This window comes from Artibeus jamaicensis, unplaced genomic scaffold (genome assembly GCF_021234435.1).
Source record: "Artibeus jamaicensis isolate MK-2021 breed Jamaican fruit bat unplaced genomic scaffold, CSHL_Jam_final contig_64, whole genome shotgun sequence".
NCBI lineage: Eukaryota > Metazoa > Chordata > Mammalia > Chiroptera > Phyllostomidae > Artibeus > Artibeus jamaicensis.
This window is the reverse complement of record NW_026521911.1, coordinates 16323955-16351426: the sequence shown is the minus strand read 5'-3', so window position 1 is coordinate 16351426 and position 27472 is coordinate 16323955. Positions and strand designations below refer to the sequence as shown.

At 38.9% G+C, this 27472-nt stretch overlaps 1 protein-coding gene and 1 pseudogene across 3 annotated transcripts in view; one reads left to right on the top strand and one right to left on the bottom strand.

The window, feature by feature from the left end:
* Positions 1 to 25506, bottom strand: part of NAALAD2 (N-acetylated alpha-linked acidic dipeptidase 2) — a 58213-nt gene extending 32707 nt beyond the window's left edge. For 2 of the 3 annotated variants that reach the window (XM_037162011.2, XM_037162010.2), the window contains exons 1-5: positions 25346 to 25506; positions 24544 to 24655; positions 4920 to 5106; positions 2489 to 2590; positions 1635 to 1760 (exon numbers count right to left, since the gene is read on the bottom strand). In XM_037162011.2, the coding sequence (XP_037017906.2) occupies positions 1635 to 1760; positions 2489 to 2590; positions 4920 to 5106; positions 24544 to 24655; positions 25346 to 25427 (609 nt within the window). In that variant the 5' untranslated portion in view covers positions 25428 to 25506. The remainder of the gene's footprint in view (positions 1 to 1634; positions 1761 to 2488; positions 2591 to 4919; positions 5107 to 24543; positions 24656 to 25345) is intronic. The other variant, XM_037162012.2, reaches the window with a different exon arrangement.
* On the top strand, positions 5939 to 6957 carry LOC119061452 (sterile alpha motif domain-containing protein 5-like; annotated as a pseudogene).
* Positions 25507 to 27472: the final 1966 nt, after the last annotated feature.

Here is a 27472-nt window from a genome sequence, read left to right as displayed (position 1 = left end):
CTTAATAATGTAAGGAAATTTGGACATTGCATTTTACCATGCTGTTACTCATTTTGTTCTCTGCCTTGAATATTTTTTCTCTTCTGGTAGACCTAACAACTCTCATGTATTTTACACAACTCCAAACAAGTTATACTTCTGCGAAACATTCCTAGTGTTCCTAAGTGCAAAATTAATGTCTCCCTTCTTTATACTTGTATATTTTGTACATATTTCTATGTTAGGACAGATAAAAGTATTTTAAAATATCATTTAAATATTTTGCTCCCCTAGGGTTACAATCTAAGGGATTAGTGTTATTATTAGTATTCTTGTTTTATGTATAAGAAAACAATGGCATGGAGGGCGTTTGTGAGAACCCGCACAGTTAATTACTTTTAACAGTCTCCCCTTCAAAATTGGGCATATCATAAACACTGTAAGTATGTGTGGAACTAAATTAATTTAAAATTCTATGCAAAATAGTCATAGTGGGTGAAAAATGGCCCAGTGTTTTTGAAAACATTGTTCTAATAATCCAAATCAACCATGTATAAGAAAATCTACCCTATACATATGGAATTCTTCATTACCAGTATTGTAGTAAAAGATGGATCAGTTTTGATCCACTGAAATATTTTAATATTCAGAAAGCACTCATACATTAGTGAGAGTGCAATCTGTCACAACTTGTTTGAAGGGTAATCAGACACCTGTCAAAATTTTAAAATAATACCCAATATGATTCAGGCATTCAACTTCTAGGAATCTATAGTGCGAAAAAAACCTTTACACAAATGTTGAAGTACATATTGACAAAGATGTTCACAATGGTATTATCTGCAATAGTAATGAATTTAAGACACACTAAGCATCTGCTGAGAGAGTTAAATAAATTATTTATCAATTCTGTGAAACATTATGTAACCATCTAAAATAATGAGATATTTACCTAACCAATAGTTACATAGAAATTACTAAGCACAAGTCACTATCTGATTTGTTTTCGAACTTAAAGCCATTTAATCATCATGAGGATTATAAGAGATAGATGTTATTATTAGTTCCATTCTATTCATGAAGAAACATGCAGGTTAAGCAACTTGCTCACAGTACAAGATCAAGAGAATAGGAGCCCAGATTAGACTAAAACTTAGGTTGCTTGGATCTCGAGTCCTGTACTCTTAAACATGAAACTATACCCACAAGTTATTGCTGAGTGAAAAATGAAGTTATATAGTATATAGTTTCTGATGCCCTCTTTGTTAAAAAATAATACATCTAAAATTATTATGGAGACATACACTTACATTCATATTTCACAGAAATGGGTCTGGAAAGAGCTGTTAAGATCAATTATGATTGGGCAATGAGGGTGGGTAATACAGGAGAGAGTTTTATTATTTTTTAGTTTGCATAATTTTTTTAATTAAATAAAAAAGCAAATATTGCTTTGGTAGTAAAATTATCTAAAATAATTTCCCTCTCTAGGTATGTGAGGTAACATAAAAACAGGATTTCCTGTGCAACCATGAACACATATACATATATCCATATGGTGAAAGCAATTTTGGAAACTGGGATGTAAGATGTTCATTTACATTTACAGGGTATATTTTTTATCTTCTTCCCTCTAGAAAAACAAATAACAGTACTTTATTTCCTCTGAAGATTTTCCCATATCTGGCAATAACAATCTTTCCAGTGCAGTTGATGCCCATTTCTCTTTCTAGTTTGAAAAAATCTTCAGTACGAGCATAGTTTACATATACAAGATCTCCCTGCAGGGAAAACAAAAAAGAAAAACTATACATAACACTGCTCCAGTTAAAGAGAAAACCAACAAATAAGTATGCTTCACAAAACTGCACCATCAAAAGTAATCTTCCCTGGCTTGGGTGACAGAAACAGATGCATGCTCATTCTGTAGAAACAGCCAGAAAATATGCCAATATGCTCACAAGTTTTAAAAATGACAACACATAAAACACTTTAAAGCATGTGTTTTATTTTGCAGAAATGATCAGTGGATAGTGAGTCACAGAAAATAAATAAAAGTCATTTTAAAATGACTTTTTAAAAATTTCCAACCATGGTGTTCATCTTAAAACTATGTTTAATTTCCAACCATGGTGTTCATCTTAAAACTTCTGTAGTGTGATCCATAAAATCACATCCATAAATCTATAATGTAACAAAGTCAGCCAATGAACAAAGGAAAAAGCATGTAAAAACATCCATTGCTTTTACTGAATTAAAGGCATGTTCATCAGTTTGTTTCAAAGAGTAGCATCTGCTCCATCGGGCTCAGGTTTTTATGTATTTTTTTTTCTGGTGTTCTTCTGCTTTTCTTCTTCTTCTTTTTTTTTTAGGAAGTGTGTACATAGTCCTGAATTTCAAAGATAAGCATGTATGACCTTCCTAATCCCCTTAGTTTAGTCCTCCACGTAAGTTTTATACGACAAAAAAAGTTTTAAAGGGTTGAGTACGAAAATATCTTTTATTTTACCTCTGGCATGCCTTGGGCTGAGAAAGCATTATATGGTGGTACAATGTTTGTAATATTCTTATATCCATCTGGTGGTGGCTCAGCATACGATGTCTTAAAAATCTAGCAAGCATTGAAACACACGAAGTTAGAAAGAAATTTTCTAGATTGCTATCAAACAGTAATGCATTTTGCCCTCAAGGATACACTTAAGATAGAACATCCTGAAACTAGATTCTGTGATCAAATAGATAAATTCCACTAGCAACAGTGAGAAAGAGCTTTATCATCGTCATTGTCTTTAAAATAGTAGAAACTTCTGTAAGTGCATGCAATTTCAGTAACTAGAAGTTCCCAGCTGAAGTATAAAAAGAGGGCTTTGAAGGAGGCATTCTCATGAATCTCCTATTCCTTTTGACCTTCGTTGAGGGCCCCTTTTCTTTCCTCTGCATTTAAATAATGTTTCCCTATGTTTCATTCCCAGCACAGTGCTAGCTTCATTTCCTACTCCCTACCTGCCAGATCTTATTGACACTTAAAGTTTTATCCATACCTAATATACCTTTGATGCCCGGCTTTTCGGCCTCATATGTGTAAGGGCCTGATGGGCATTTCAGCTGGCATGTCCAAGCTCAGCCATTGAACTGTGAATTTATCCTCTCTCACCCCAAGCCTGCTTCTGGCTCTGCATTTTCTGTTGTTATTGTTAGCATCACCAGCTAGCCACCCACACAAGAAACCTAGGAATCAAACTGAACTCTGTCCTCACCTCCTTCCTCCAATCACTGATCAACACCTGCTAATACTGCTTCCCAAATATTTCTTAAATCTACCACCCCTCTTCCTCATTCCTGCTAACATCCTCATTCAGGGCTTCATTATTTTTACCTGCACTTTTGTCTTAGACTCCAACCTGAATTCCTTGCCTCATCTTCATTTAGGTCTAATGTGCAGACTGCTCAAACTCTCTAAAATGGCTTGCTAGCCATACCATTCCTTGCTTAGGACTTGTCAGTGGTTTCCATTGACTGAGGTTGAATTCCCCACTGCTTAGGACAATGCACTAGTCAGTCCTTTTATGACCTGTCCCTAAAACATATATAGTTGACCCTTGAAGAACACGGCTTTGAACTGCATGGGTCTACTTATATGCAGATTTTTTTGATAAATACAAATGGTACCACAAATGTATTTTCTGTTGTAATCTTCTCAATAACATTTTCTTTTTTCTATCTTTATTGTAAGAATATGGTATATAATATATATAACATACAAAAGATGTGTTGACTGTTTTTGTTTTCAGTAAGGCTTCCAGTGAACATAGACTATTATTAAAGTTTTGAAGAATCAAAAGTTATACATGGATGGCAATTGGCTATCCTCACCCCATGTGATCCAAGAGTCAACTGTGCACTGATTTATCTCTTATCATGGCTCACTTCCTATTTTACACTCTTGAAATAAAGAAAATCTTTAAATTCCCCTAACAACACTAAACTAGTATATGTCTCCAAGCTTTGTCAATATTTTCTCTTCCACCTAGAATTCTCTTATCTTGCTTTTTCATGGAATAAATGAACCCTTTAGAATCTTTCATGATTCACATATCAACTCTTTCAGGAAGCCTTCTCTGAATTATAGGGCAATGTGAACAAAAAAAAGTTCTATGGAAAGTAATCTCACAGGATGATCTGATCATAAATTCCTCACTGGGGAGATCATGGTGGGTAGTCACACTCTAGTCATATAACTTTTTTCCTTTAAAAAATGTTTATTATTCCATTTAAATACAATGTTCATGTCTACATTTCTCCATAACTGTCTTTTGTAAAAATAGTCATACAAAATTTTAGTTAAAAAGTTTATCTTTGCTTAAAGCAAGCTCTGTCCTTTATTTCTGTGCATCTGGTTAACATACGTTTGAAATTACTACCCTCAAGAGAGAACACAATCTTGTTAATTTTCCTGAATTCAATCTCATGTTTTCTCACACCTCCATGTAATCTTCCTGTGTTCCCTTCTTAATTTCAAATGCATAAAAAGCTGCACCCCATCATATTACTAATTTGGCTCAAATAAACTCTTATAAAAATTCTCTATAGCTTCGGACATTCTTATGTCAATGCTTGGCCAAATGGCCCTTTTTATTGTAGATAAAGAACCCTAATCATACTCTTTATGGCACTTACTGCGTTGATTTGAAATATGTATTCTAATGTCTGCCTCGCCTTATTTAAGCAAAGGAACCATGTCCTAGTCTTCATTCTGGTCTCAGGACCTATCACTGTAACTCACATAGTAAACACTGAATAATTAGTTTGCAACAATAATTTTTCTAGAAAATGAATTCCATTGCACTATGAACGAATTTATTTTCATTTGACCCTGAATTACAATTCACATAAGTAGGTGGAGCTCTAAAGTATGAGAAGTACCAACAATTCTACATCACCTCAATTCCATGTTCATCCATGATTGATATGTAGTTGGCATTTGTCTCATTAGGGTAAGATAAGAGAACATCATAATGAACCAGCTGGGCTGAGTCCAGTCCAAATTTCTTCCACTGGGTTTGGATTTTCTTGGCAAGCAGTAAATTTTGTTCTGTTCCAGCCAGATGAGGAAGCTTTGTGAAAGAACTAAAATGAAATACAAGGGAGAGTTAAAGACTACTATATTCAAATGAGGTGCATAAGAAGTAGTCAAGATGTATTACTCATTCTTTTGGCATTAATTTATCATTTCTATATCAGAGATATAAAGAAACTCACTAGCGTTACCAATTTCTAGTGAGGGGGAGCAAAGTTTGCCACCCCAGACTTTTGGGATATTGATTATTTTAAGCCAGTTATTTTCAAGAAATTAAAATCTCAGAAGAAAGCCTTTGCCTTCCCTCTTACGAACTAAAAGAATTTCGATACAGGACCTGTTCTAGGAAGGGAAGATATCACTATAGATAACTATAGTTTTATATGAACGAAGTGTAACAGACAGGGAGGAATGTAACAAAGCCCATCTAATGTGCCCCATTGTTAAAGAGAGCCCAGAAAACGTACTTAGCAAACATTTGCTTGCTCATCTCCATGTGAATTGCCTTCCTGCCCTTTGAAGTCCCAAAACCACAAATGCCCCATCTTAGTTCGAGATGGACTGTGAGCCTTCACTGTCTGATATGTGCTCAGCCCCATATTCTTATGGAACCCTCATGTATGCATGTGTGTTAAATTTGGTCATTTTTTCCTGTTAATCTGCCTCATGTTAGTTCGATTATTAATCCAGTCAGAAGACCTTGGAAAAGTAGGAGGAAATTTTATGTTTCTGCCCTAACCCAGTTTTTAAATGTTTGTGCATAACCGTAGTTTTCCCATTATGCTCCCCTGGAAAAGAACGCATTCCAAGGTAAATCCATACCATCAGCAGGGGCCCAGGTATGACACCACCCTGGACAAACACCCCTCTAACACCAACGGCATGCCTTCTCGCTGCTCATCAGTAAACGACCGAGGGCACTCTTGGGGAGGGAAAAAAAGTTTGTCAGAAACCAGTTGGGCAGTCTATTTAACATATATGTCTACTGTTGTTTTATTACATTGCACGCAACGTTTTATCTCATAAAAGATAAAGTCCAGCGAGCTCCGGGATGCTTGGGGAACTCACTTCGCCGCTCTTACGCTTCTCTGTCCTCAGGATTCTTATAATGGTTTTTTTTTTTTTTTTTTTTTTTTTTGTCTCTGGCCCTATCCTTTCTTTCTTCCTTTTTTAATAAACATTTTTTAAAATTGTTATTTAAGTTTCTGCCTCCCCCCACCACCCCAGCCTGGCCTTCTCCTTTCTTTTAAAGGGAAAACTTGACTGCTATTTCGTTTTTCCCCTTGGAGGGGAGGATTAACATTTCTGGAACCGGTGCGGCCGGTTTCCCTAGGGCTCTGCGGCTGAGTTTGCCAGCCAGGTGCTAGTCCGACCCTGTGCACCAATGTAGTTCACCAGTAAAGCCCTGCAGCCCCCGCAGCACGCGGAGTCCTTCTTGAATAACGCTCGGAGACCTACACGTGTGCAGGCAGATCCACAGATCCGGGATGCTGACCTGGACACCATGGGGGTGCTGGCGCCCGCACACCACCGCTGTATCCTGGAAGCCCTGCCTGGGTGTGGGAACAAGTCGCTGCTGCCACCGACCTCTACTTCACGCAGGAGCCGCAGCCACAGCCCACGCTGCCCAGACCAGCTGCGATCCCGCTCCCCAATAGCCGCTGGGGGGTGCCATGCGTGGGCTGGGCCAAGAGCACCCACGGGGACCCCTGCAGCCAGACGACTACCCCTCGCAGCAGGGAGCAGGTGAGCTTCCCCAAGCTGAAGCTGAAGACCATGACCAGGGATCAGCTCGTCCGCGACAGCATCCACCTGAGCAAGCCCCTCACTCCCGCAAGGTCCCGATGGTTGGCATTCTGGAGTATTTAACGAGCTGACCGAAGCCATCACACAACCGCTAGGTATCATTTCTGAGAACTCCTGGAGGCCTGATGAGGTGCATGAAGACTGGAAAAGGGCACATCGAGGAACTTCTTTCAAAAGGGGAAATGGATGGTGACCCTGGAAAAACTCATCAGCTTAACTTTTTGATTGGAAAAATTCTGAAATAATCAGTACACTGGGTAACTAACTTACAATAGCTAGAAAGGAGGCAGTGAAATATTACACATTAACAAGTTCTGAGTTCATTTTTAAAGGACACATCATTGTGAGATATCGTCTTATGCATACTTTAGGATTATTCCCTCTATTCTATAAATTCTTGATGAAAATAAATGAGATTGGCTAAGGTTTGGGGGTTTAATGAATTTTAAGTGTAATACCAGACAAACAGCAGGTTTCTGGCATTACCAGTAATTACGTTATTTTTAAATTAACCTTGGGACTTCTGCCAAGATGGAGGCATAGGTGGAGACGCTGTGCTTCCTCACACAACCAAGTTAAGAGACAACTAAATAATAGCAACAGAAAACACAACCAGAACACAGAAAATTGAACTTTTCGGAAGTCTGATAACAACAAATTCTTCAGCCTGACCAGTAAGAGGGGCGAAACCAGCAGCTGGTAAAGCAGGGTTGCACAGGAAAACTCGGTCAGATGGACTCAGGCGCGGAATCCAGGTGCAGGGTTGGACCTGGTGGGCAACTCAGCGAGCAATCGCGGGAAAACAGCGAGGGAGCAGGGCTGCGGTTTGACTGGGGTCGCGCATTCCTGTGTGGAGAGACAAGCGAGGGAGTGGGCCACTGGACGAGAGCCAGCAGCCCCAGCGGCAAGCCGTGCCGCCATTTCCCCGCTCTGACCCCGCCTCCACATACAGGTGGCCCTGCCCTATTGCCCACCCCGTCACAACCCAGCGACCTGGGAGTCCAAGGCTCCGCTCCTCACACTTAAAGGGAGCGAACAGACCAAAAATGGCTCAAGAAGATCTCAAAGCCCCAGAGCCTATAAATCTAAGTGATGAAGAAATACCAAAACTCTCAGACGCACAGTTTAAAACACTGGTCATCAGGATCCTCACAGAACTGGTTGATTATAGCCACAAATTAGACAAACATATGAAGGCGAAACTAATTGAAATGAATGGAATTGCACAGGAAACCAATAGCGATGAAAAGGAAACTGGGACTCAAATCAATGGAGTGGACCAGAAGAAAGCAAATAATGGCCAAACAGAAAAGAATGAAGACATAAAAATTCAAAAAAATGACACGAGACTTAGGAACCTCCAGGACATCTTTAAATGCTCCAACATCCGAATTATAGGGGTACCAGAAGGGGGAAAGGCACAGCCACCAGTGGAAAACTTATCTGAACAAATAATAAAGGAGAATTTCCCCAATCTGGCAAAGGAAATAGACTTCCAGGAAATCCAGGAAGCTCAGAGAGTCCCAAAGAACTTGGACCCAAGAAGAAACACACCAAGGCACATCATAATTACATTAGCCAAAATGAAAATGAAGGAGAGAATCTTAGAAGCAGCAAGAGATAAGGGGATAGTCACCTACAAAGGAGTCCCCATCAGAATGTCAGTGGATTTCTCAAAAGAGACCTTACAGGCAAGAAGGGGCTGGAAAGAGGTATTCCAAGTCATGAAATCCAAAGACCTACAACCAAGATTGCTCTATCCAGCAAAACTTTCATTTAGAATGGAAGGACAGATAAAGTGCTTCTCAGATAAGACCAAATTCAAGGAGTTCATCATCACCAAGCCCTTATTATATGAAATGTTAAAGAGACTTATCTAAGAAAAAGAAGTTAAAAAAGCATGAACAGTGAAAGGACAGCAAACTCACAGTTATTAACAACCACACCTAAAACAAAAGCAAACTAAAAAGACAGCTAGATCAGGAGTGGAAACATAGAAATGAAGATCTCAAGGAGGGTTAGCAACAGGGGAGTGGGAGGAGGAGAAGGGGGAAGAAGGTACAGAAAATAAGTAGCATAGATGGTAGATAGAAAATAGATGGGGGGGCAAGAATAGTATGGGAAATATAGAATCTAAAGGACTTGAGACACATGGTCATAAACTAAAGGGGGGGGTAATGGTGGGGACGGGGGGTAGGGTGGAGGGGAATGAAGGGGGGAATAGAACAACTGTAACAGCATAATCAATAAAAATAAAAAATAAATAAATTAACCTTTAACTTAATAATAGCTTTAACTTTGTATTTTAACCTATTTTTCTTCACTTTATATAGGACTGTGTTTTCATAGGTTGAGATAGTTTATATAATTTTATATTGAATAGTTTGGTAAAGGAATTCTTATTTTAAGGTATTTTATATAGTCATTTTATATATAGGTCCATTTATAAAGCTGACACATTAAGGAACATTGACCAAAGGAGGCAACTTTCTTTCTGACTTTCCTTTTTAAATGTAATCTGGCTGAAGTCTGGTGTTAGGACCAATTACACTGTTTTGTGCTGATACACACTGGGCAGGAGCCAACCATGGCCCTTGGGGCTGGTTTTCCTCACAGTGGACACTGCCAGGGCCAGTGCAGAGCCTCACCCCACCTTGCTTCTGGCATCTCGCTTCAGGTCTGTGGGGTCAGGGAGGTGGGCAGTGGTCCTGAGCTTTCAGGAGGCTGCAGCTGATCTGAGAGACACAAACGTTTTTCTTAAATATTGTTACACATTTCATTTGTACGTGACTAATGTTAAGCCATAATGTTCAAGCTTCTCATGACCTTGAACCTATGCACCCAAAATACATAAGGATAATTAAGAAAAGAGTTTGTTTGTATCTCTCAGATCAGCTGTGACCTCTGCCAGGTTAAGAACCCCATCTAACCATAGCCAAAAAGGAGAGTAGAATGAGGTGGGAGGAGAAAATTAAAATGACTGGAGTTTTTCTGATTCCTATTGTTCTTGCCTTTGGCTATTGGCAGTTGTACTTTCTGCTGAGCAAAAAGCAACCATGTTGACAGGACCCAAAATTTAGTTACACGGAGATCATCAGAAAAGATATCAGATATACAACAAGCCCCTGAGTCAGGCAGCTTCTGAGAGTAGCTGGGCAGTGTTGCACTGCAGAATCTTTCCTGTGCTGCTGTGACGTATGTGAGAGATGTCAGTTCACCGCAGTGTTGTGAAGCTCAAGAGCTCGGAACACCCAACAGGGAAAGACATCTACGTTCATTTCTTCCTGGTGCCTGCTGGTCCCTAGGCACGGGGAGGCAGCGAAGGTCTCTGACGGCGATTTGATTGCCACGCTGCTTTAAAAACCCAAGGTTTATAGTATGGGCATTGTAGAAGCTAAAGAACTGATGACACATGGACATGAACTAAAGCAGGGGAATGTGGGTGAGAGAGGATGTGCAGTATGAAAGGGAATGAAGAGGGGAAAATGGGACAACTGTAACAGCATAATCAATAAAATATATTTAAAAAATAAATCCAAGGTTTACATGGTTTAGCTACTTCTAGAGATTAATTTAGATACGAGATAACCTCAGTCTCATTCTTACTGTAAATTCAAGGAAAACCTCTAAAAGCATGTACATGTTGATCTTTTAAATATACACAGCTTGCAGTTTTGTGAGGATTATCCTCCAAACTTTAACTTTTCTAGTGACCTAGAGTCTTTAAAATTAACAAGCCATATTTTTTTCAGGATTGTGTGGGGGAGGGTCTGTATAGATTACAGATACAATTTATTTTTATAATAAATGGTTCCTGTTCTCATTTCCAGGTGCAGCATCTGTGGCAGATGTATTCACAGACACACATTTACATGCATTTGTTGAACTGTTGCTACAAGGGCCCCCATTTCTGAAAAATCTATTATTTTCACCATGGGCATTATGATGTCATCTAATGCAAGCAAGATGAAGTAAGAGTTAGACTGTAAGAGAAAAGCAGTAGTCTTGCCATGAATTGCATCTGGTGATAATTACTCTTAAAAAGAGTAATTTTTTCTGTGTTTTTTATTTTATCTAACATTCATGATATTCTTAATTTTTTAATGTAAAGGAAGTAGTTGAGGGACAAATACATTATTAAAACTAAAAAAAGGATAAAGTCCATGAATTTCTAGTTGTATATTTTCTCGAGCTTAGTTCCTGCCTATTATCTAAAAATTACGTAACACAAGTTTGTTGAATTGGGTTTGGGCAATGTTCTCTTAGTTCTGGGTTTAAATGATTTGAAACATTTAAGTTCCCTCACAAACCGTGGTCCTTAATGAGATATACTTTGCTTGAGGTAAATATTTAAAAAATTTCCCAACCCTCTCCCCCCTATCGGTAGAGCAACAAAATTGTTGCTCTTTTGTAAAATTGTTACAAAATTGTAAACCAATTTACTTTTGTAAATTGGTTTTCTAATCAACCATAGAACAAAAAAAAAAAAAAGAAGAAGAAGAAGAAGGAAAATGAACCTTCCTGGAATGCTTACTACATGCTAGGAACTTGACCAGGTGTTTTCACATGGGTTATCTCATTTAATCCTCACACCCCTTCCTGGACTCTTCCCATTCTGAAAATGAGGGAAAAGAGCCCTGGCTAGTGTGGCTCAGTGGACTGAGCACTGGCCTGCAAATCTAAAGGTTGGTGGTTCAATTCCCAGTCAGGGCACATGCCTGGGTTGCAGGCCAGGTCCCAGCTGGGAGCATGCAAGAGGCAGCCGACTGCTGTAAAACCGGATACTTAAAGAACTTGTTCACAATTCCATAACGATTTGACTCCAGGACTAGAATCTGAAGGTTGTAGTTGTTTCACCTTGAAAAACCGATTATTTTAAAAACATTTATCTGATCCTATTTTTCAATTGCTTAAAATCTTGACTCCCTACTTCTGCATTATTAGTTCATACTCCAGCATTGCATATGGGGCCTTTTTATTTCTTTTCTTTTTTAAAATTTTATTTTTAATCCTCACCCAAGGACATGCTTAAAAAAAGGAAGGGAGAGAGAAACATCTATCGGCTGCCTTCCATACGTGCCCTGATCAGGAATGGAACCCACAGCCTTTTGGTGTATGGGAAGGTATTGCAACTATCTGAGCCCAGCCAGGGCTGGGTCTCTTGTTCATATGATGCACCTTCCACCTTCCAGCTTCATGTTCCACCCCTCTCCTTACAAACTTCTCCACTCTGTATCATCTAAAAACAATCTTTAGGAGATGCATCTTTCTCCTAAAGTGACCACCTTGTAGCCTTTGCAGAAGGTCTTCAACTCAAACACAAGTGTCCTATTTACCTGAATCTCCCTCCATAACCACTTTGAGTCACTCACCTTTCCCTCCTGCAGGCTATTAATCGTCCATTAGGACTTCCTCAAGCCTCTTTCTCCTTGGTGAAGACTTCCCTTTCTACAGGGTCTGGCACAAATAATGCCCTGTTTTTATTACAAAATCATAAGCATGTAATTCTGTAGCATAACAATATCACACTCAAGCACACCATGTGACATTTTAGGTGAAATGTTCAGATTAAAACCATAAATTATCACAACCATATTATTACCCTACTGGCCACACTCAAGTTGGCCTTACTTCTGCCAGACCCTGTTTAGCCTTAACTCAAAACTGTAGGTTACAGATATTAATACTTTATACAATATTTGTCAAAAATTAACATTTTTATAGACTAAAAGTATTAAAGTGAGGCTGGGAATATTTAATTTCTACTTTATATAATTTGCAATTGTTTCATTTTCCACAGTGAGCAGATAATATCCTTACAATTAGGAAAAATAAGTATATGTTTTCTGAAGTTAAAATAGAGGATTACCCATGAACTTTTCCCTCCCATATTTTAGAGAACTGCTGAAATGAAATAAAGAAATGAAGAGAAGAGAAAAAGCAGCAGAGCATAATGCCCGTTACAGCTGAATTTTCCCTTATGGTCCTGACGTGGCCATTACAGCTCTCAGTGTTACATACTCACACCGTAATGTCGAGGACAAATTCGTACAAACCAGAACAGCTATGTTTTCTTTTGTGTTTCTTTTAACAGAAGGAAGCTTTTTGTGGAAGATCTCAGCTGAATTCTCCCCACATTTCCTCAGGTACAGTAGCATCATACACCTTTTCTCAAACTAACCACTGCCAAAGGAAAGGGAGTTATGATTGGATTATGGACCATTCAAGAGATTTCTGAACTGGAAGGTAACCCTTACTAAACATACACCCTCTGAAAGGAGAGCAAACAGGCAAAGGTTAAGGACCTGCCAACAAGAAAGAGCCTGGAGAAAAATCAAACCATTCCTACTACATAAATTCCATTAACAAAATGGAATTGAACTCCTCCTTTCCCTCCTAGATTCTCTCAGCTCTTTCATTTTTCTCCTGAACCCTCTGGATCCGTGACAAAAGTTCCCCATCCTCAGACTCTTCTCTGAATAGACATTCAGAGTTTTGAATGTTTCCAGCTCCTTGCCTTAACTGACTTCTTCAGAGGACTCTGTTCTCCTGCAAGTGGTTTTATTTTTTATGCCTCCAAATATCTCAGGGCTAGAAGATCAGGTGGCATTCCTTCTTATCCTCCACTGACTCTTTCAAATATTTTTCCTTTTACTTCTTTCAAAAATAACAACTCTTTGGAAGCTCATTCCAAAAGTTACCTCCTGCTACACGTGCTAGGTGTGGTGAAAACTGGGTAACTCCTCTTTCATTCATTCAAATCTTGGGCTTTGGATTCAATATATTTCACTCTACCTTTATTCTTGTCAATTTCTGTATTCAGTTAGATGTAAAGACAACTCCACACAGATAATCATCATGCAAATTCTTCATACATAACTTACTACCTTATGCTACTTTAAACTTTAAAACAAAGTAGAACCCTGGTTGATGTGGCTCAGTGCATTGAGCACCTGCCTACAAACCAAAGGGTTGCTGGCTTGATTCCTAGTCAGGGTACATGCCTGGGTTGCAGTCCAGGTCCCCACTTGGGGACATGAGAGAGGCAGCCAATCTATCTATCCCTCTCATATCAATGTCTCTCTCCCTCTTTTTCTCCCCTTCATGGAAAATCTCAGCTGAATTCTCCTCACATTTCATAATAGTCCTAGAAAATCTTTTTCAAATTCTTATATGTGTTGTGACAAGAGATCCAAACCTTGGCATATCGGGATGGCACTCTAACCAACTGAGCAATGTGGCCAGGGCTGTGTCCAACTAATTTTTGACAAAGGTGCAAAAGCAATTAAAGACGGTAGCATTTCAACAAATGGTGCTAGAAATACCCATAGGCAGAAGAATAAATCTCATTAGACCTTTTACCTTATATAAAAATTAACTTTAGATGAATCACAAAGTTCAATGTAAAATGTAAACTATAAAATTTGGGAGAGAAGAAAACGGATCTAGGACTAGTCACATAAACCCCAAAGCATAATCCATAAAAGGAAAAACCAAGAAACTGAAACTCATTAATATTAAAAATTTCTGCTCTGCAAATGCCCCTGTTAAGACATGAAAAGACAAATAACAGATTGGGAAGCATATCTATATACCATAAAACTTACAGAATACTCGTATTTGGAAAATGTAAGAATTCTCAAAGCTCAAAAGGGAAAAAGAAACTAACTAGACATAGGCAAAAGACATGAACAGACATTTTAGTGAAGACAGTATACAGATGATGAATAAGCACAGGAAAAGATGTTCAATATAATTAATTAATTAGCCATTAGGGGGATGAAAATTTAAACCACAATGAAGTATCACTATGCACCTGTCAGAATGAGTAAAATTTAAACTAGTGATGAAAACCACAATGAAATATCACTCTGCACCTGTCAGAATGAGTAAAATTTAAACTAGTGATGATGCCACTGGAAAACATAAAATTGTACAGCTATATTATATTGTAGTTTGGCAGGTTCTTCTAACACTAAAAATGTACAACCTAGCAATTTTCACATTTGGGTATTTGTCTCAGAGAAATGAACACCTATGATTACATGAAACCTGCATACAAATGTTAATGCCTCAAAACTGGGAAAAAATGGCAGTGTCCCTTAGTGAGGGGAAAGTTAAATTGTAGTACATCCCCCAAGATGAATGAAAGAAGGGATTAACTCAGTATTTTAAAAATGTTACTTCTCTCTCAAATTCATCCATAGAGTCATTGCAGTTTTAATTAAAATTCCAGCAGGTTTTTTTTTTTTGTAGAAATTGAGAAGTTGACTTTAAAATGTACTTAGAAAAACAAATGACTGAAAATAGTCAAAGCACTTTTTAAGAAAAAAATGTAGGATTAATTCTATCTGATTTTCAGACTTACTACTAGACTATACCAAAAAATATAGTGTGATATAGAGATATATAAACCAAGAGATCATTATTAGAAGAAAATATAAAGTAAAAGAACAGACCACATAAATTTTATGGTCAAGTGATTTTGAATAAAATGCCAAGAAAATGCAATAAGAAAAAGAAAAGTTTTTTTCCAACAAATGTTGCATGAATAAATTAGTATTTATATTTCATAAAACATCAACTCTTACCTCATACCACACACAAAATTAACTGGAAGTGGATCACTGACCTAAATGTGCAAGTTAAAATTATGAAACTTCTAAAAATTTTTTAAATCTTCCCAAATTCTCATATGCAAAGTCTGACAGCACACGGAGTATGAAACATAAAACAAAAATTCACTGTACTTAAAAATTCCTGCTCTTCAAAAACTTCACTTCAAAGGCAATAAAGGCCAACCATAGAACAGAATATTCACAGCATACACCTGACAAAAGTATTATATCCAGAATAGAGAAATCCTACAACTCAAAAATAAGAAAACAAAATTTAAAAACAGAAAAATACTTAAGGAAGGACTTTATAAAAGAAGATATACAACTATCCAATAAGCACAGTAGAAGATGCTTAACATCAGGGAAATGCAAAAGGCACAATACATTGCCACTACATACCCATTAGAATGGTTAAGATTAAAACAACTAACAATACTAAGAGTTGGCCAGGATGGGACAAACTGCTGCCTTCATAAGTGATTGGTATAAATGCAAAATGGCAGAATCTCTTTTGAAGTCTGGCATTTTCTTAAAAAGTTAAACAGACTGAGAGGGAAGATGGCGACAGAGTAGGAGGGAGCAGATTCTGCTTCCCCCTACACACGGGAGAAAAACCTGGCCGATCTATGGAGGAACAGAGCAAACAGCCAACAGAACCCCAGCATATATGAAAATAAGAGAGCAGAAATTGTAGTGGACACTGAAAAACCAGATGGTAAGGAGACTGCTGCAGGACAGTAAGGTCCCAGGGACCATCGCAGGGACAGGGATGGCTGTAGCCTTGGCCCAGTGCCCTGTGTGCAGAGCTGGGTCTCCCACAGACTCCTTGGGAGCAGCGGGCCTGCCACAGAGTCCTTGGGAGAGAACCGGGTCAACTGCTCCCTCCCTCCCCAGCCAAGCAGGGTTTGAGCAGCACTGGGAGAGACCTGGTTGCTTGAAGTTGCAGAGAGAGGAATAAGGACAAAAAGGCAAACACACAAGGGCCTTGATCACCCGTGGAGTCTGTGGTCGCCGACTTGGGAGAGTTGAGAGCCCCGTAGTGACATGCACTGACCCTGGTAGTCACCGGTCTGGCTGAAGAATTGGGTTGTACGGAGGGGCAGGCTTGAGTAGGAATTTTTCAAAAAGTAAAACTGTTAGGGGAATTCTCCTGCAATAGCCACTTGGCCTGCTCCCCACCCAGCCAGGCGACAGGCCCTGCGTCCCCCCATAGCACTGAGAAGGGTTTGCGCCCAAACCCGTGGCACCAAGGCAGCCCGCACCCCAGCGGACTGCAGCACGGCAATGACCCCCGGGGAAAGAGTGCTCTGAAGAAGACCTGGATCCCCTGTATGGGGTGCTGGGGAGAGGCACCAGACTAGCTCTTGGGAGAGGGCTCGCAAGACTGGCTGAGTACAAATTGGGAAGGAAGAAAGGACACACCAATCGCCCCTCGGTTAGCCAGTTAGACCAGGGAAACCAGTTTGGCCAGTTTGAAACCAACAACAGATGGTTTTTTTTAAGTAATTTTTAATTTTTATAATTTTATTATTGTTTTATCTTTCAATACCTTTTTACTCTCTTTCCTTCTTTCTTGCTTTATTTTTTCTTCCTTTCTTCCCGATCTTATCTCTTCATCCTTCTCCTGCCTTTTTTTTTTAACCACAAGTGATACAAAAAACTTGGAACTGTGAAAGGACCAGAGTTGGACCCAAAGAGGGGGCATCCCAACAGTTGAGACAGTGAGACAAATTTCACTTTGCTTTTGCAGAGAAACTACAAACTACTGCATATTTGTATTTTTTCATTATTTTTACATCTTTTATTTTAATAGTATTTTTGTATTCCTCTTCTCTGTCTTCAGAGAAGACACCAGGATAGTCTTCTTTGCTTGGCTTGTTATACTGTATCATTTGACAGGTTTCCTCTGTTCTCTCTTCCACAGTGTATGGCTAATTTACTATCCTTCACATCACTTGTGTTCCTTTAGCACACTACTCAAAGTTCTATACCCCCATTCATGTTATCCAGATCACACAGATTGTCATATGATTGTTGCTCTAATAGTATTGTAAATAATAGCTGTTCCATACAATTGTAAATATTTTACAATACCCCTCCTGGATCTTAGCCCACTTGACAGTTTCCTGAACTCTATTATTGTACTGGTTAGCTCTAGTCTCTCACACACTACACCTATTTACTATCCTTTACTCTCACCTTACCTCAGAATCTGACCTCCCACAACCTCACTGCTTTCTAGATCCAACTCACAATCCTTCCCTCCCCAACAAGAGTCTTATCTTCTTTCCATCCTTTCTTAAAAGTGGCTAGTTGGGTTGAAGATTACAGTTAACACTATACATAGCCAAAAGATCTCCTATCTCTTCTCTATGGGCTGCTACTGTAAATATCATAGAATACTCTCCTGCTGTCATAAACCATTTTGCCTTCCCCTCCAACTGATCACAAAAAAGAGTAGGTGGAAGCAGTGAACACCGGGATACCCACTGGAAGAGGAAACCCAACAACAAACAGATAACAACAGAAGAAGGTGAAGGAGGGAGTGGAAACCACACAAACCTCAATCCAAGAACTGCCTGGAAATACAACTAAATAGTGTAGAAACTACCCAGTACAAACAACTGAATAAGAGCAAAAGAGAAACCTCAAAACCTTGTACGCATGGAAGAACTAGTGTATAAGAGGTGGTGGACAGTGGGACCATCAGTTAACTGGTAGGAAGGATCCACAAAACAAAAACCCCAAAACAATCAAAACCCAAAGACAAACACAAAGCCAACTTAAAGGACAGCTCAAGACCAGTGAGCTTGGGAGATCAAGGAGACTAAACCACTGAATCTCACAGGTATTATACCACAGAAGTTCACACCATAAACCCGGGCCAAAACAAAGCAATTTAAGAAGCTGAAACTAACAAGAAGAGTCTCACAAACAATGAGAAGACAAAGAAACAATCCCCAAATGAAAGGAAAGGAGGAAGCCTCGGAAAGAATGTTAGATGAAGTAGAGGCAAGTTAGCTATAAGATATTGAATTCAAAGCACTGGTTATTAGGAAGTTTAATAAGCTCACAATGAGCTACCAGAAACTACAGGGGAACTACAATGAACTCACTGCAAACTATATCAACATGAAAAAGGAAATAGAAACTATCAGCAAGGGACAGAGGAAATGAAGAATACAATTTCTGAACTGAAGAACACAGTGGGAGGAATCAAAAGCAGAATCGATGAAGCAGAAGATTGGATCAGCAAGTTGGAGGACAAAGTAGAAAAAAAAAAACTCCCAGAAAGACCAAAAAAAGAAAAAGAGGATCAGGAAGAATGAAGAGGGATTAAGAGAAATGCAAGACAATATGAAATGTAATAATATCCGAATAGTAGGAATACCAGAAGGAGAAGAATAAGAGCAAGTGATAGAAAACCTATTTGAAAAAGTAATGATGGAAAACTTCCCTAACTTGATGAGAGAAAAAGTCACAAAAATCCAGGAAACACAGAGAGTTCCAATCAAGAGGAACCCAAAGATGCCCACTTTAAGATATATCATCATTAAAATGGCAAAATTCCAAGACAAAGAGAGAATCTTAAAGGGAGAAAAAAGAAGTAACGTACAAGGGAGCCCCAATAAGGTTAGCTACTGACTTCTCAATGGAAACACTCCAAGCAAGAAGAGAATAGCAAGAAATATTACAAGTAACGAGAACCAAAGGCCTGCAACCAAGTCTACTTTACCCAGAAAGGCTCTCAATCAAGATAGAAGGCCAAATAAAGAGCTTCCAAGACAGAAGAAGTCTAAAAGAATACACTTCCACCAAACCAGCTCTGCAAGAGATGCTAAAGGGACTGCTCTAAGGAAAGGAAGGAAAAGAGAGAGATAGAGAGGAACAAAGGTACAAAAATGGCAATGAATAAGTAAGTACCTATCAATAATAACCTTAAATGTAAATGGATTAAATGCTCCAATCAAAAGCCATAGAATAGCTGAATGAATAAGAAAGCATAATCCACACATATACTGCTTACAAGAGACCACCTCAGGACAAAAGACCTACACAGACTAAAAGTGAAGGGCTGGAAACAAATTTTCTAAGCAAAGACACAGGGGGGGAAAGCCAGGTAGCAATACTCATATCAGAAAAAATAAACTTCAAAAAAAGGTCCATAGAGACCCAGAAGGTCACTTCATAATACTCAAGGGAAGAATCCACCAAGAAGACATAAGCATCATAAATATATATGCACCCAACATAGGAGCACCCAAATACATAAAGAAAATCTTAAAGGGCTTCAAAAAAGATTTTGACAGCAACACAATTATAGTAGAGGATTTTAACACCCCACTGTCAAAAATGGACAGATCTTCCAAACAAAATATTAACAAAAATATTGTGGCATTAAACAACACCCTAGATGAAATGGACTTCACTGTATATATAGAGCCCTTCATCCCAAAGAAGCTAAATACACATTCTTTTCAAAGGTGCATGGAACATTCTCAAAGATAGACCACATGATAGGACACAAAACAATGCTCAACACATTCAAGAAAATAGAAATTATACCGCGCATTTTCTCTGACCACAAGGGACTGAAACTAGAAACCAACCCCAGAAAAAAAAATCACAAAACACTCAAAATCATGGAGATTGAATAGCATGCTATTAAACAACAAATGGGTCAAGAATGAAATTAGGGAAGAAATAAAAAACTTTCTGAAAACAAATGAAAATAAACTCATGACAACCCAAAACTTATTAGACACTGTGAAGGCAGTCCTAAGAGGGAAGTTCATAGCAATACAGGCCTACCTAAAAAAAGATAGAAACATTTCAAACAAACAACCTAATCCTATGCCTATAAGAACTTGAGGAACAGCAACAAAGACAATCCAGAGCAAGTAGAAAGAAAGAAATAACCAAGATCAGAGCAGAATTAAATAACATAGAGACTAAAAGCACAATTCTAAGGATCAATGAATCCAGGAGCTGTTTTTTTGAAAAGATAAACAAAATCGATAAGCCTTTAAGTAGGGTCATCAAGAAAAGAAGAGAGGGGACACAAATAAACACAACCAGAAATGAAAGAGAAGAGATTACAACTGACACCACAGAAATAGAAGGGATTGTAAGAAATGACTACGAAGAACTGTATGCCAAGAAATTTGAAAACCTAGGTGAAATGGACAAATTTCTAGAAAAACATAATCTTCCAAAACTCAATGAAGAAATAGCAGAAAGCCTGAACAGACCAGTAACAGCAGATGAAATTGAAGCAGTAAAAACAAACAAACAAACAAAAAAAAACCTCCCCCCACACAAAAGCCCTGGACCACATGGTTTCACAGGATAATTCTATAAAGCATTTAAGGAAGAGCTAACCCCTATCCCTCACAGACTATTTCAAAAAAATCCAAAATAATGGAAGACTCCCAAATTCTTTTTATGAAGCCATTATCATCCTACTCCCCAAACCAGATAAAGACACAACAAAGAAAGAGAACTTCAGGCCAATATTGCTGATGAACAGAGACCCTGAAATCCTCAACAAAATATTGGCAAACTGCATGCAACAATACATTAAAAAGATCATACACCATGACCAAGTGGGATTTATCCCAGGGATGCAAGGATGGTTCAATATTGGCAAATCAGTAAATGTAATACATCACATAAACAAAAGCAAAGACAAAAATCACATGATCATATCAATAGATGCAGAAAAAGTTATTGATAAGGAACAGCACCCATTTAAGATAAGAGCACTCAGCAAAGTGGGATTAGACTGACCATTCATCAACATAATAAAGGCCATATATGAGAGACCTACAGCCAACATCATACTCAATGGGCAAAAACTAAAAGCTTTTTCACTAAGATCAGGAACAAGACAAGGTTGTCCACTTTTACCACTTCTATTCAATATAGTGTTGGAAGTTTTGGCCACAGCAATCAGACAAGAAAAGAAAATAAAAGGCATCCAAATCAGAAAGGAGGAAACAAAACTGTCACTGTTTGCAGATGACATGATAGTATACATGGAAAATGCTATAGACTCTATCCCAAAACTGCTCGACCTAATAAATGAATTGGGCAAAACTGCAGGATACAAAGTCAATATCCAGAAATCAAAGGCATTTTTGTATACCAACAATGAAACAGCAGAAGCAGAAATCAAGAAAAAAATCCCATTTGATATAGCAAAAAGAAAAATAAAATACCTAGGAATAAACCTAACCAAGGAGGTAAAAAACCTGTATGCAGAAAACTGCACAACACTGAAGAAAGAAATCAAGGGGGACACAAACAAATGAAAACATATACTGTGTTCATGGATTGGAAGAATTAACATCATCAAAATGTCCATACTTCCCAAAGCAATTTACAGATTCAATGCAATACCTATTAAAGTACCAATGGTATATTTCACAGTCATAGAACACTTCAAAAATTTATATGGAACCATAAACGACCCTGAATAGCAGCTGCAATTTTGAGAAAGAAGAACAAAGTGGGAGGGATCACAATACCTGATACCAAATTGTATTACAAGGCAACTGTAATCAAAACAGCCTGGTACTGGTATGAAAACAGGCACATAGACCAATGGAACAGAACAAAGAGCTCAGAAATAAACCCAAGTCTCTACAGGCAATTAATATTCAACAAAGGGGGTGGAAACATAAAATGAAGTAAAAATAGCCTCTTCAACAAATGGTGTTGGGAGAACTGGACGACTACATGCAAAAAAAAATGAAACTTGAGCACCGACTTACACCATACACCAAAATGAATTCAAGGTGGATAAAAGACTTAAATATAAACCGTGACACCATTAAAGTCCTAGAGGAGAACATTGGCAAGAAAATCTCAGATATTCCACGCAGCAACATTTTTACCAATATGTCCCCTAGAGCAAGGAATATAAAGGAAAGAATAAACAAATGGGATCTCATCAAAATAAAGCTTCTGAGTGGCTAAAGAAAACAGTATTAAATAAAAAGAAAACCAACTGTATGGGAAAACATATTTGCCAATGATACTTCAGACGAAAGGTTAATCTCTAAAATATACAAAGATCTTACATGACTCCACTCTAAGAAGACAAGCAACCCAATTAAAAAGTGGGCAAAGGACTTGAACAGACATTTCTTCAAGGAGGACATAGAGAGGATCCAGAGACACATGAAAAGATGCTCAATATCGCTAGCTATCAGAGAGATGCAAATTAAAACCACAATGAAATACCACTTTAAATCGGTCAGAATGGCCATCATAAGCAAAGCAACAAACAACAAGTGTTGTAGAGGTTGTAGGGAAAAGGGGACCCTAGTGGGATTGCAGACTGGTACAACCACTATGGAAAACAGTATGGAATTTTTAAAGAAAACTAAAAATGAATCTGCCTTTTGACCCAGCAATTCCACTGCTAGGATTATATCCTAAGAACCCTGAAACACCAATCCAAAAGAACCTATGCACCCAAATGTTCATAGCAGCACAATTTACAATAGCCAAGAGTTGGAAGCAACGTAGGTGCCCACCAGTAAATGAACAGATTAAAAAACTATGGTACATATACACAATGGAATTCTATGCAGCAGAGAGAAAGAAGAAGCTCCTACCCTTTGCAACAGCATGGATGGAACTGGAAAGCATTATGCTGAAATAGGCCAGGTGGTGAAAGACAAATACCATATGATCTCACCTTTAACAGGAAGCTAAACAACAAAACAAAGCATGCAAAATATAACCAAGGACACTGGAATTGAGAACAGGCTGACAGGGACCAGAGTAGAGAGGGGAGGGAATTTCAGGGGAAAAGGGGAAGGGTTTACAGGAACAAGTATAAAGGACAAATGGACAAAAACTAAGGGGGGTGGAAATGGGAGGGAGATGGGGAGTACTGGGGGGGGGGCTGGGATGGAAGTCCCATTCCAGAAAAGACAGAAAACTGTACTTGAACAACAATTAGAATAAATAAATTTTTTTAAAAAGTTAAACATGTGCTAGTTATATCATCCAGAATCACTCATCTAAGATAAACGAAAACATATATACACACAAAATTCTGTAAACATAAGCTCTTAGCAGCTTTATTCACAATAATCAAAAACTAGAAATTCAAACATCCATCATCTACACAATGTAATACATTCATTCAATGTAATACTACTTAGCAGTAAAAAGCAATAAACTTACTGTATGAGTCACTTGCATAAAATTCTAGAAAATGCAAAGGAATCCATAGTGACATAAAAGTGATCCGTGATTGTCTGGGGTCGGGGGTGAAGGGAGGAATATGCGAAGGGCATGATGTAAATTTTCTGTATTAAGAATTGAGCAGGTGGTTTGTTGAGTATATTATACAACTGTCAATACTCTCAAATTGTAGGCTTTATATAGAAGAAATTTATGTAAGTTACACTTCAGTAAAGCTGGGGTATTTTTTATGACAATCCTTTAAAATAGTTTGAGCATAGAAATGAATGTCATGGTGATTGCCTTCAAGGAGTTCATAATCACTCCCCCCAATATTACTCTTTTTCATGCCTGAAGACTAGTGGATTTTCACTTATTCCTTTGCTCTTGTTTTGTCCTATTTGTGTTATGTATATTTGCAACATGAGAGAGAGGTTTAATCTGTGGCAGACAGAATCTGAAACTTTAACCTCCTTTCCTCGAAATCAGCGTTTACAACCAGTTAAGTCTTTCTGGCAGAACATAATGTTTAAATAACATCGCTGATTACATCCAGGCAGTGGGGAACAAAAGTAACATTCAGTTGCAATCCAAAGTTGCATAAAGTTGAAACATCTCTTAATAAAGCATTGAGATAATTTTTCTATGGATAAAGTTAGGGAAGAAAGACTCCTGAAACATTCAAATAGATTTTACCCTAAGAGTGGTTTAGGGACATTTTAAACTACCATAAATGAATGTGATGTATAATTTCACACAAAGAAGACTACCCACATGAATATAACCACTTTTAATACACTTCTCACTCTGCAATATTTTAAACACTTCATTTTTAAGATCAAATATGCAAAACAAACTTACCGAAGAAATGATTTAATATTTTCAGCTTTCATCTCAGATACCAGGTTCCGCCGTATACTTGGATGATAGCGCAGTGTCGTGTCGATTTCTTTGACAGGCTTAATAAACCAGCCTATGGGACGAATACACACATGCACATATACACACCATGTAATGTATACACATAATGCCTAAAAGTCTTTTTTATACTTTTATAAAAGCTAAAGGCCAAAAATAGCCCTTCCCTAAGTAAGAAATAGATTATGGTGAGCTTTACAGGAATATTCACAAGAAATGCAGGGAAACTTCCAATTCTGCTGTATGATGTAATTTTGAGTTGGTTACAGCAAGTTTTACTTGAGGGAAGTTCTTTTCATTTTCTCACGTTAGACATCAAGGCAAGGACCTTTGTCTTGTTCTCCCTGAGGGAACTAGTCTCTGACATACATGGAGCATTCCACAAATACTTATTTAATAAATGATGAGGGAAGGACAGTTTTTGCAGTGCCGCACACATTAACTACAAACTTTGATTCATTAATGCTTGGATCTGAAACCACCGTCTTCATACCTGCGGATAGTGACAACTCTGTCTTTCCAACAATCGTCATGAGTACCCTGACTCCGAGCATTTAATAAATCTGGATTTCAGGCACACTTCAGAAGAAAGGCCCAAGTGCATTCCATTCGGTTTCCAGTTTGACCGAAACTCCGGGAGTTCACCGTCTGCACTAACTAAGCTCAGCTGGCCAGGCGAGCCCTGCAGAGCCCAACCGCGGAGGAGCGCGGCCCTGGGCTGGGGAGAAGGAGTTTGTACACTTACCCATCATAAATCCTACGAGGAAAGACGCCAGCGCGGCAGCCAAACACATCCAAAGGTACAGACGGCCTCTGGACTTCGCCATGGCTTCTTTGCCACTGAGCCTGGAGCGAAGTCTGCTGTAAAGACCTTGGGAAGCGCAGATGAACCGAGAGAGTGCCTGTGCGGACCAGGCGAGCATCCAGCCTCTCGCAGGGCGTGGCCACCGCTGGCCACGCCTTCTCCCCTCGGGTTCCTCCAAAGGAGAGTAAACCCCTGGGAGAAACAGCTCTTGGCTCCTTTTATCCTCGGGGGTCTGCGAGGGAAGAACCCTGCAGGGTAAGCAAATACATTCTTCCTGTTGGCTGGCGACTTTCAGTCTGTTGATCTTACAGTTACCCGGACAAAGTGTGCGGTAGTGGCTGCTGAAAACGTCCCTACTTGTTTCCTGAAGAACTCTGTTCGCCTGCATCTTTGTCACGCCTATACCAGGAATTGCTGAATTTCAGCTGGAAATGCATTTAAGTCATGCTTTTCCTTCCCTGTAGATTACCTTGCTACCCTTGGGTTCTCTGTCCTAATTTCTTACTGGTCACGGTCGCAAAGCATTTTGGGTCCTGACCGCCCCACTGTAACGCAGGAGATCTTTCACCACCCATCAACATCAAAACTGGTATGACTGGGCATTATTAACTGGGGTTGGCCCAGTGTGTGGCGACATCCCGCAGTTCCATTCCAGTCTCGGGCCCTTGCCTGGGTTTCAGGCCACATCCTCGGCTGGGGGCACATGGGAGGGAACCAATCCACCTGTCCCTCTCACCTACATCTCTCTCTCACTCCCTTCCCCTTTCTCAAAAAATGAAAATAAAAAAAAACCTTTAAAAAAACTGATAAGATTGATTTTCTTTTGTTCCTCCTTAACTAAACAAGTTTCCAAATTTCTGTAATTCTCTGTTTCTTCTTCTTCGGTAACTGGGTTTTTTCCCTGCCTCACAAAAGTGTTGTAGGTTCAGATTAATCAGATTAACCATTGAAAGTACTTTACTTCATAACTGACAATAAGTTCTAACAAATACCACCCTCCTTGTTCTCTCCCTCCTACTGAGACAGGACAATAAGGTGCTAGGAAAATACCTGGGCATGTGGAATGGGAAAAGAGGCAAGAAAATTAAACAAGGCCATAAGGTGTGAGCAATTTACAGCCGGCTGGATGGTCAATCGCAAGACCTTATCTCCCCTAACCAAAGACACCTGAGAGCAAATGGTTTCTAGCTCTCCACCCTAACCAGAGAATATATAACCTTCCTGGCCATAAACCGCAGGTGTTGTAACAAAGATGGAGAACATGGGAAGAAGCTGTGAGACTCCCTTCTCATCTCCCCCTAGCAATTTCTCCTTCCTAAATTCCCATGTTTCCCCTCAACTGGCTTCTGAAAGCTCAAGGGCAAGTGGATGTTAGGGTTTTAACCCACCAACTTCTTAGATTGCTGGCCTCTGATATTAATAAAAGTGCAATTATTAATCCAGTCCCTATGTCTGCTTTTTGGGCAAGCTGTGACATGCAGCTTGAGCTCTGGACTCAGTTGCCCTCCCATTTCGCTACTGTATTTATAGATGTTTCTCTTTAAAAGAGTTTTTATCTTGCCCTGGCTGATGTGGCTCAGTGGATTGAGTGCCAGCCTGCAAACCAAAGGGCACATGCTTGGGTAGTACACCAGGTTCCCCACTAGGGGGCATGTGAGAAGCAACTGATGGATGTATCTCTCACCCATTGATGTTTCTCTACCTCTATTTCTCCCTCCTTTCTCCTCTATCTAAAAAGTCTTTAAAAAAATATTTTTAAAAGGTGTTTTGTCTTTATAGTAAATAAGTTTTTTGAACAACAACAAAAAAGTGTTTAAAAAGTTTGCAAAATGGTGGTCCTCATAAATAGAACTCCTGTATCCACCCATTTCAGCCTAGAGGAAATCTTCAACAGCTCCTGACTAGATTCCTCATATCCAAACAAAACTAGTTTGCAGCCAAAGGATAAATGCCCACTGAGTGGATTACGAAAGAGACAGTACATTTACAGTTACACACCCAGTCTTCACTCTGTTCTCTGAGGACATGACGATCTCAGCTGTGAAAAATAATATAAATAGGGCCACT